This window comes from Callorhinchus milii, unplaced genomic scaffold (genome assembly GCF_018977255.1).
Source record: "Callorhinchus milii isolate IMCB2004 unplaced genomic scaffold, IMCB_Cmil_1.0 Scaffold4, whole genome shotgun sequence".
Lineage (NCBI taxonomy): Eukaryota > Metazoa > Chordata > Chondrichthyes > Chimaeriformes > Callorhinchidae > Callorhinchus > Callorhinchus milii.
Window position 1 is genome coordinate 529603 of NW_024704745.1, and position 10899 is coordinate 540501.

The 10899-nt window shown below is 51.5% G+C and overlaps 1 protein-coding gene across 1 annotated transcript; it reads right to left on the bottom strand.

The window, feature by feature from the left end:
• Nucleotides 1–2230: 2230 nt before the first annotated feature.
• Nucleotides 2231–4652, bottom strand: dnajc28 (DnaJ (Hsp40) homolog, subfamily C, member 28). The gene has a single exon (XM_007905973.2). The coding sequence runs from the start codon at nucleotides 3907–3909 to the stop codon at nucleotides 2779–2781; it is 1131 nt and encodes a 376-aa protein (XP_007904164.1). The 5' UTR covers nucleotides 3910–4652; the 3' UTR covers nucleotides 2231–2778.
• Between the last annotated feature and the right edge of the window lie 6247 nt (nucleotides 4653–10899).

The following is a 10899-nucleotide window of genomic DNA, read 5'->3' on the forward strand; positions in this document are numbered from 1 at the left end:
AGGCTTCTGTGTGGAGTACACCGTGTAATAATAATATTAGTAATAATCCTTGCATTTGATATCGCGCCTCACTACGTCTTCAAGACGTCTGAAAGCGCTTCACAGAATAGATGGTAAGGTACCTTGTAAGCTGTTTTATCTTGTGCTGAACAGTAGAACCAGAGGACACGGCCTGTGATTGAGGGGGTAAATTCAGAACAAACTGCGGAGACACTACTTCACTGAGCGAGTAGTAAACATGTGGAACAGGCTCTCGAGGGAGAGACAGACGGTGGAAGCAGAAAATGTCATTTGTTTCAAGAATAAATTAGATCGATTTCTGTTAGGAAATAACATCTCGGGATAGAGTGTGTAGTTTGGGACACGACATGTTATGCGAATGACAGGATCGTGGAAGGCGGACTGGATGGACCTTGGTCTTCTTTCGCTGAGCAAATTCTTATGTTCTTGTGACAGTTGATTTGGGGGTGGGTGGTGTGGGCAATGGTTGGCCCGGTCAAGAATTTTTAAAAAGATATTGTTGGATGAGGGTGTGGCAGAGAGATCTAGGGAGAGAGTTCCAGGGTAGAGGGAGGCAAAGTAGTTCAAAGCTCACCCACCAACTTGGAGTGTAAAACATGGAGCAAGTCAAAGTCACTACATAGAGAGGAAAGGGGTAGGTGGTAGAGGAGCGGTTGGACGGGCCGGTGGGGGGAGGAAGGAGACATAATAATATAATCCTTGCATTTGATATAGTGTCTTATCACATGGTTGAGACATCTCAATGGCTTTGCAGAATACTGTAAAGTGAATTGACTATATTTTGTGGGCAAAACGAGGGAAAGAGATGGAATGAAAGGGATGGCTGAGGGGAGGAAAGTGATGGGGAGCAAGGGGGGAGGAAAGGGGAGGGTCGGTGAGGGGGTTGGAAAGGGGTGGGAGGGTGAGAGGGAAGGAAAGAGGTGACAGCTGAGTGAGTAGGACCGCCAGTGGTCACATATTGGGCCAAAGTCAATGGATTCATTGGAAGATTATAATGAAGATCTTGAAAGTCAACCTGCTAGGGATAGGTAGCCGGTGGCACCCGGCAAAGACAAGATAAATGGCTCAAGGAACTTGGAACGGAAGAGAATGAGGGCTGGATACACACTGGAGTGGAAAACGAGGAGGCCAGCTTGGAAAGTTTAGAGGTACAAAGTGTGAAGAGTTTTAACATAGAGGCAGAATAACTATTTTCAGGAATGAGGAACAAGTAGAATCAAGTTACATTCTATCCCAGAACAGGCAGCTGGTAGGTCAATGTTTGTTATAATTTTTCTGTTGAGACTTGTAGATGAATAACTTTGCATTCATTTATTTTGCTATTTCTCAACAAATTTAATAAAAAAGTATTAACAAAAAATCAAAATATTAGTGCAGCTAAGGAAACCATGCAATAGGGCAATGCCACCCTGGTAAAGAGTGTTTCATGACAAGCTTTACTAATTTTGTTTGAAGAGAAACCCACTGTGAAAGAAGTGATGTTACAATCATGGTTTCAAACAACCACTTCTTATCATCACACCATAAATCAGGATTTCAAATTGGATTCCCAATCTGGGCTCTCTCTACCCTGTATTTTTTCACACAGTGATTGTTTGGATCTGGAATGCATTGCCTGAAAGGGTGGTGGAAACCGATTCAATAACAACTTTTAAGAGAGTAGCTAATTATTTGGGGAGGACAAGGTTGCAGGTCTTTGGGGAGAGCACGGGGGAGTGCGATCACTTTGGATAGCTCTTCAAAGAGCCGGCATAGATACGATGGGCTGAGGCCTCTTCTGTGCTGTATAATTCTAGTCGAGATGACTCGAAGCACTTCACAGAACATACTGTAAAATAAATTGACTGTGATATTTTGGGGTGCGAAATGCGGCAGCCAATTACGCACAGCAGTGTCCCGCAAACAGTCATGAATTGAGAGACCAAATTATTATTTTTTGAAGGGATTATTACCGGAAAAGCGATCCGCCAATTGAACAACAGGTAAACAGGCGCGCGGAGTAAGGAAACTTGCCCAACGTTTTGCCTTGCCCGGGAATTGATCTCTGGCTTGTGAGGTGAGTGCTCTAACCACTAATCGTCGAGTAGATCAGGAGGAAAGTAAGGGAGAGTGGAAATAAATAACCTAACGCCCCTTTCTTGAAGGGGAGAGAAAGAAAAAAAAGCAAGCTGTTGGAAATGAACTTGATTTACATTTTATTTAGTGATTTAAATATGTTGCAATAAATTCGATAATTAAAACATATCTTCACAGAAAATCTAAAATCTAAAACATGTCTTCACTTTCATGCCTGTGCATGTATGAATCATATCCACCACTCCTATACAGGTTGTATTATAAACAATACCAATTTCTACATTTACATTAAAGTAAGATCACATTTGTCGGGCTATTTAAAAAAAATCCTTCAGCCCAATCAAATAGTAAGCTCAAATTTAGGAATAATTCTTTGTTGCACACCAATCCCCACAAAAAATGCAACTTAATCTGATTAGTCTTCCCTCTATATTGTGTGGGGGGGAAAATCACCGTATATTGTAACTCAAAGGAATTTTTACCAACAGGTAAATTAAATGTGAAATGGTGGTGGGGTGGTGGGGGGGGGGGAGGAATGTCCCAACAAGCTGGTGGACATAGACTTGTTCAATGTTCATTTTGGCTAGTCTGAGTAATGGGAACCTCTAAATACACAAGCATTTTCAGGTTATAACAAGGACAATCACTTCTGGTTATCAGCAGCCATTGCCATTCATTTCCTTATTTCAGAAACTGCTTGATCCAGTCAAAGAGTTTTGGCAGTCCAACAGTTCCACCTTCCTCAATTGGTACCCGTTCAGTCTTCTTGATCTCCATCAGTGCATCATATTTCTTCAATACAATAGTGAGCTCCTTGTCTGGATTGAAGTGCAGCATTTGTCTGGTCAGAAGAGGGACAACTAGGTTGAATTTGTCCACCGTCTTATTAAGTTTCTTAACGTCGCTCTTAAATTGTTTAAAGTTGGATGTCCACAGTTCCTGCCTGTGTGGGGTAAGAGGCTCACCAAGTTTTTTCCTATAATCCATCATATCATTCCTGAGCTGCTCAATGGTTTCCTTGATTTCCTTCTGAAACACAATCCATTCTGGTTGGTACCCATTGTCTATGAGAATCCGGTTTAGATTGTGGGTCATCGGGTCAAGGTATGGGTACTGTGAAAATTTCTGCAGTGGCTTCCCTTTACCACTCAGGTTATCAAAGTCACCTTTGGCAAGCGATTCTTGGATGAGATCTTCAACTAGTCGGTCCACTGCTTGGGTAATCTTAATTTTCTTGCTACGCTGCATATCTTTCACCATCATAGTGTTTTCTGGATCCTGACTCTCCAGTCTGCGTTTCCTGTACTCCAGCACCTGGTCATTTGCACGGTTGACTCTGAATTTCCTATACTGCTTCTCTCTTTGACTTGGAGTTCCACTGCCAACACCTTCAAAGTTAAGATAGTGCCTGTGTTGAGGAACAATATGCTTGAATCTCTCCTCTTCATCGTCATCCTTGTTTCTATCGGCTTGCACGTTTCTTTTCTCAGCTAAATCTCGGAGAACCGCCTTGTAGGCTTCTTTCACCCGCACAAACTTCTTGGGATCTACTGTGATAGAACCACTATCTGGATGGTACAACTTTGCGAGTTTGAGATAGGCTTCTTTCACCTGCTCAGGGCCACAGTCTTCTTCCTCTAATTGGAGCAAGCAGTAGCTGTCTCTGAGCTTTTGTTTTGTTGCGAACCTCGAGGCAAACCTGATGCTTTGACCACGAGTTTGCACCCATCTCCTCTTTGCTGCAACCAACTTGTCCCAGTACTGGTGGCACCACCCTCCATTGATTGACAGCAACAAAGGCAACCACTTCATGTGGATTTTTTTCTGTGTGTGTGTATAGAGTTGAATGGAATAAAATTATTTGGAGGCCAAAGTATTGATCAACAATACACGGAGAGAAAAAATATATCTAAAAGGAGGGAGGTTCCATTTTGCAGCCAATCTGCCTTTCAGATCTAATAAGTAAATAGCTTGTCCAAAATTTAGCTACATAAAGATGTTAACTTAAAAGATGTTCAGTGGCATGAAAAAAAGAGGTGGGGTCTGCCTGGAAACTCAATTCACTAACATTAATGTGGAGGTCGCCCGTGTTATCTCCTTCAGTTAGAATCCATCTTTATTGTTATGTAACATGGTTTCTGGGAGCTGTAGTTCACCTGAGCAACTGACAGTTATTTTAAATGAAAACTCAAGGACACAGTGCGCTCAAGTGGTTCCAGAGAGAATTCTTGTGCATAAGTTTAAACTTATTTACATTTTTTTTGCTTGCCTTTTTTTCACGGTCGTGTCTTAATTTAAGGACTTTTTTTAAAACTCAGTCATTATGCAAGTCTTAAGAAGAGCTCTCCTCTTCCTTCTCCCACTTTTCTCCCTTTTAAATCATTTTCTTTTCCCTTAAACTAAGTAACCAGAGTAACTGCACACACAGAATTGTTAAAAACATGATGAAGTTACAGTGATGCTTCAAATAAAAGAGGCAACACTGCAGTTAGTGGAAACAGACGTAAAGCTATTTTGAAGTTGTTGATCATTAATCAGTATAAAGGTTTGAATAACCCAACAGCCAAGGTATGTTTCTAAATTAAAATTACAAACTTCCTGAGAAATAATAATAATAATCCTGGCAATTGATACAAGCGTATTACTTCTTCGAGACGTCTCAAAGCGCTCCACAGAACATACTGCCAAGTGAATTGACGGTATATTTTGTGAGCGATACGCGGGAGTATCCCAGAAACAATCGTGGATTGAGTGACCAAATTATTATTTTTTTTAAGGGATTATTATCCCTGGAAAAGCAATCCGTCAATCGGTTTAACAACTAACCGATAGGTTTACTGCTAGGTAAACAGATGTGTGGAGTTTTAACTCAAATCTTTGCCCAACATCTCTCCCTGCCGGAAATCAAACCCAGATCCTCTCACTTGCGAGTGCTTTTCCTCCACCCCTCGAACTGTCTCATGTGGTGTCCCTCAGGGCTCTGTCCTCGGTCCCCTCCTCTTCACCCTCTATATGCTCCCCCTGTGGTGACATCATCCGCAGACATGGGGTTAACTCCCACATGTATGCGGATGACACCCAACTCTACCTTTCCTCCTCTACTCTCAACTCCACGACCCCCGATGTCCTGACAGCTGTCTGTCCGACATCGAGTCCTGGACGAGAGACAACTTTCTTCAGCTCAACGTGCGAAAAACCGAGGCCCTCCTGATTGGCTCACGTCAGCGCCTCCGCACCTCAGGCGCTGACACCATCAGCATCCAAGGCCGCACTCTCCACCTCTCAAAGCCAGTCAGGAACCTCGGTGTTTTGATCGACCCTGAGCTGTCCTTTCTCCCTCACATCCGCACCACAACTGGCACCGCCTTCCATCACCTCCGGAACATCGCCAAACTACGGCACTACCTCACCCCTCACGCTGCTGAAACCCTGGTCCACGCCTTTGTCACCTCAAGGCTGGACTATGGGAACTCTCTCCTCGCGGCCTTCCCGCCACCTCCCTCCACACTGCAGGTCATCCAGAACTCTGCAGCTCGTGTACTGTCCCGCACCAGACACCGCGACCACATCACTCCCACCCTCGCCCTCACCCTCCCCCTCGCCCTCATCCTCACTCCCACCCTCGCCCTCACCCTCCCCCTCGCTCGCCTCCACTGGCTCCCCATCCCCAGAGGATCGAATTCAAGATCCTCATCCTCACCTACAAGGCCATTCACGGCCTCGCTCCCTCCTACCTCTCTGACCTACTAGCCCCCCACCTACCTGCCCGTACCCTCCGTTCCTCCGGCTCCGGTCTGCTCCACAACCCCCGCCCCAACCGCCCTACCATCGGTGGTCGGGCCTTCAGCCTCTCAGCCCCCAGGCTCTGGAACTCCATCCCCAGTGCCTTCGCCACTTCCTCCCTTTCCTCCTTCAAGGCCGGTCTCAAGACCTTTCTCGTTGACCGTACCTTCAGCTCCACTCTCGACTCTCTACCCCCTCCTCGCTCCCTCCCTTCCCTCCCCTCACCCTGACCATTTCCCCCTCCTCGCTCCCTCCCTTCCCTCCCCTCTCGACTCTCTACCCCCTCCTCGCTCCCTCCCTCCCCTCCCCTCCCCCTGACCCTTTCCCCCACTGCTCGGGTCCCGACCCAACTGTCCAGCGCCTCGGGACGTCCTTCCGACGTGAAAGGCGCTGTGTAAATGCAATTTTGTTGTTGTTGCTGTTGTAGCCGCTGAGCTCCAGAGCTCCACACAATGTTTGCAGCTGAACATCTCCGTCTTGTTCAACCCCCGACTTTAAACACTGCCCCATCTCCACAGAGCATCACAGCCTTACAGCACAGAGAGGGGGAAACGACAGACCCCACAACTGGAGGGGCACAGAGAGGGGGGGGAGGGGCGGCAGAGAGGGGGCCCCTTCCCCCCCTCTATGTGCCCCTCCCCCCTCTGTGCCCCTCCCCCCCTCTCTGCCCCTCCCCCCTCTCTCTGCCCCTCCCCTCCCCCCTCTCTCTGCCCCTCCCCCCTCTGTGCCCCTCCCCCCTCTGTGCCCCTCCCCCCTCTGTGCCCCTCCCCCCTCTGTGCCCCTCCCCCCTCTGTGCCCCTCCCCCCTCTGTGCCCCTCCCCCCTCTGTGCCCCTCCCCCCCTCTCTGCCCCTCCCCCCTCTCTCTGCCCCTCCCCCCTCTGTGCCCCTCCCCCCCTCTGTGCCCCTCCCCCCTCTGTGCCCCTCCCCCCTCTGTGCCCCTCCCCCCTCTGTGCCCCTCCCCCCTCTGTGCCCCTCCCCCCCTCTGTGTCCCTCCCCCCTCTGTGCCCCTCCCCCCTCTGTGCCCCTCCCCCCCTCTCTGCCCCTCCCCCCCTCTCTCTGCCCCTCCCCTCCCCCTCTCTCTGCCCCCCCCCTCTCCCCCCCTCTGTGCCCCTCCCCCCCTCTGTGCCCCTCCCCCCTCTGTGCCCCTCCCCCCTCTGTGCCCCTCCCCCCTCTGTGCCCTCCCCCCTCTGTGCCCCTCCCCCCTCTGTGCCCCTCCCCCTCTGCCCCTCCCCTCCCCCCCCCCTCTCTGCCCCTCCCCCCTCTGTGCCCCTCCCCCTCTGTGCCCCTCCCTCCCCTCTCTGCCCCTCCCCCTCTCTGCCCCTCCCCCCCTCTCTGCCCTCCCCCTCTGTGCCCCTCCCCTCCCCTCTCTGCCCCTCCCCCCCTCTCTGCCCCTCCCCCTCTGTGCCCCCTCCCCTCCCCCTCTCTGCCCCTCCCCCCCTCTCTGCCCCTCCCCCCTCTGTGCCCCTCCCCTCCCCTCTCTGCCCCCCCCCTCTGTGCCCCTCCCCCCCTCTCTGCCCCTCCCCCCTCTGTGCCCTCCCCCCTCTGTGCCCCTCCCCCCCCTCTGTGCCCCTCCCCCCTCTGTGCCCCTCCCCCCTCTGTGCCCCTCCCCCCCCTCTCTGCCCCTCCCCCCCTCTCTGCCCCTCCCCTCCCCCTCTCTCTGCCCCTCCCCCTCTGTGCCCCTCCCCCCTCTGTGCCCCTCCCCCCTCTGTGCCCCTCCCCCTCTCTGTGCCCCTCCCCCCTCTGTGCCCCTCCCCCCCTCTCTGTGCCCCTCCCCCCCCCCCCCCCCCGGCCCCTCTCTGCCCTCCCCCCTCTGTGCCCCTCCCCCCCTCTGTGCCCCTCCCCCCTCTCTGTGCCCCTCCCCCCCTCTCTGCCCCTCCCCCCTCTCTGCCCCCCCCCCTCTCTGCCCCTCCCCCCTCTCTGCCCTCCCCCCTCTGTGCCCTCCCCCTCTGTGCCCCTCCCCCCCTCTGTGCCCCTCCCCCTCTGTGCCCCTCCCCCCTCTGTGCCCCTCCCCCTCCCCCTCCTCTGTGCCCCTCCCCCTCTGTGCCCCTCCCCCCCTCTGTGCCCCTCCCCCTCTGTGCCCCTCCCCCCTCTGTGCCCCTCCCCCTCTCTGGCCCCTCCCCCCTCCTCTGCCCCTCCCCCCCTCTGTGCCCCTCCCCCCCTCTGTGCCCCTCCCCCCTCTGTGCCCCTCCCCCCCCTCTGTGCCCTCCCCCTCTGTCCCTCCCCCTCTGTGCCCCTCCCCCCCTCCCTCCCCCCCCCCCTCTCTGCCCCTCCCCCCCTCTGTGCCCCTCCCCTCCCCCCTCTCTGCCCCTCCCCCCCTCTCTGTGCCCCTCCCCCTCTCTGCCCCCTCCCCCCTCCTCTGTGCCCCTCCCCCCCTCTGTGCCCCTCCCCTCCTCTGCCCCTCCCTCCCCCCTCCCCCTCTCTGCCCTCCCCCCTCTGTGCCCCTCCCCTCCCCCCCCCTCTGTGCCCCTCCCCCCCCTCTGTGCCCCCTCCCCCCTCTGTGCCCCTCCCCCCCTGCCCCCTCCCCGCCGGTCGGCATCCACCCGAAAATAAGGTAGAAACGTTCTCAGTCAGTGTTTTGTGTGTGTGTTGTAAAACAAATAACACTTGAAATGGAGGAGTTGTGTGTGTGCACCGACTTCCGGGGCCGGTGGGTCTGCGCTGCTTCAGCGGCTCTCACACGTGCGTCCGCTGCACTCCCTCACTCACTCCCTCAATCACTCCCTTCCTCCCTCCCTCACTCACTCACTCACTCACTCCCTCACTCACTCACTCACTCCCTCACTCACTCCCTCAATCACTCACTCACTCCTCACTCACTCCCTCACTCCCTCCCTCCCTCACTCACTCCCTCACTCCCTCACTCCCTCACTCACTCACTCCCTCCCTCACTCCCTCACTCACTCACTCCCTCAATCACTCCCTCACTCACTCCCTCCCTCACTCCCTCAATCACTCACTCCCTCCCTCAATCACTCCCTCCCTCACTCCCTCACAAGGTGCACTTTGCAAAGAGTTAAAGCCCCTCCTGTGCCCCCCCTCCCCTCCCCCTCTGTAGGAGTCTGTACCCCTGCGGTGTGCGGGTGGTGGTGGAGTGAGTATCACTGGGGGCCTCCGAAGTTGTAACCCACCGCCCTGTGCCACACGCGCTGTGCCGGTGGGTTTCTGAAGGGCAGAGGCTGCCCCGAGGCTTCACCCCAACACCTGCAGGACTGTGATCCATGGCCTGTCTCGCGGTGTCCTGTTGCTGACGAGCGCGTGGAAAACCTTGTGCTGTTTGGCGTCGATGCAAACAAATGGTTGGTAGGTTTTGTCGGTGGCGCTCGAAAAGGAATATCTCCTTGACTGGGATGAAAGCTGTAGGACAAATGGGCTTTTACTCGGGCGGCTTTTGAAGCAGTCCTGATGAAGGTTTGCCATCGATGAATAAAACAATAATAAATCGGGTCATTTTCGATCCCCGGCTGTTTGTGGGGACGCTGCTGTGCGCAATTGGCTGCCGGGTTTCGCCCACAAATGTACAGTCAGTTTACTTTACAGTCTTATCTGATGAAGCGCTTTGAGACGTCTCGAAGATGTGAAAAGCGCTATATCAAATGCAAGGATTATTATTGTTAGTTAATCTATAATGAATCTACTGCTGTAATCGCAAGTCTGTTATCAAGCCCGGCTCTCCTCAGTTAGTAGCATTGCTTAATCTTTTGAGTCGTGGGTTCAACTCTTTGTCAGACTTGAAACTCATCCCTTAGGTAGACACAGGAATACGGTTGTGGTGAAATGCTGCATTGTCAGAGGTGATGTCCTTTGGATGTGATGTGAAACCAAGTCCCTGTCTATTCAGGTGGACATGAAAGGTCCCATGGGATTATTTGTAAAAGAGAAGGGAGTTTCTCTCTCCCAGTGACCTGACCAACAATTCCCCCAAATAAACTTGGTCAGTCACTTTATGGCTGAAGTCTTGTGGGATATTGCTCTGCATAAAAATTGGGTGCTGAATATGCCTGCAAAATACACAACCGCTCTACAATAGTAATAATAATAACCCCTGTGTTTGATATGGATGGGTTCTTATCACGTCTTCGAGACGTCTCAAAGCACTTTCACAGAATATACTGTAAAGTGAATTGACTGTGTATTTTGTGGGTGAAACGTGGCAGCCAATTGCGTTATATGTGCATCATGTGAAGCACTTTGAGTAGTTCTATTGAAGTGGCAGGCGCTATAAGCAAATGCGAGGATTTTTTATTTATTTGTGTCCATCGCTTATGTCTCAAGACCCTTCTCTTCGACCACGCATTTGGCCACCTGCTATCTCTAACATCCCTGTTGAGAAGTCCTCCCGATGTGAAAGGCGCTGTGTAAATTTAACATGTTGTTGATGTTGCTTCCCTCATGACATAATCTATTCCATCTCCAATGTGCCATCCCGTTTATCACCGGGAGCATGGATGGAGCATCTTGCTCAAAGACACTTAGCCAACCTATCACTTCATACTACGATCGCAACATTTCTTCATTAAAAAATAACAATAAATTGGTCACTTCAATCCCTGACAGTTTGTGGGGACGCTGCTGTGCGCAATTGGCTGCCGCGTTTTCCCCACAAGATATACAGTCAATTCACTTTTCAGTATATTCTGTGAAGCGATTTGAGATGTCGCGAAGACGTGATAAGGGGCTATTTGAAATGTAAGGATATTATTAACATACTGTGTCACTCTACCATTGCCTGAAAAATGTGGTGTCCTAAAAATCTGCAGTTAGACCCAGAATTTTTTTACAATTTGACAAGGGGTTACAAGGACATGGCATTAATTCTCTAAAATTTTTAGCATGTTGCTAAAATTTGCTGTGTGGGTGTGTAAATTGTTAGGAATCAACATATCCTGTGAATGAAAAACTTTTTATAATCAGTAATGGAACTCATGAGCAGATCATGCGGTTCTGCCCGCCTTATTTCTGGACTGAATCAGATAATTGTCCTTCTGTGCTTCCTTAGTTTTTGTGCAAGAAAAGATTTGC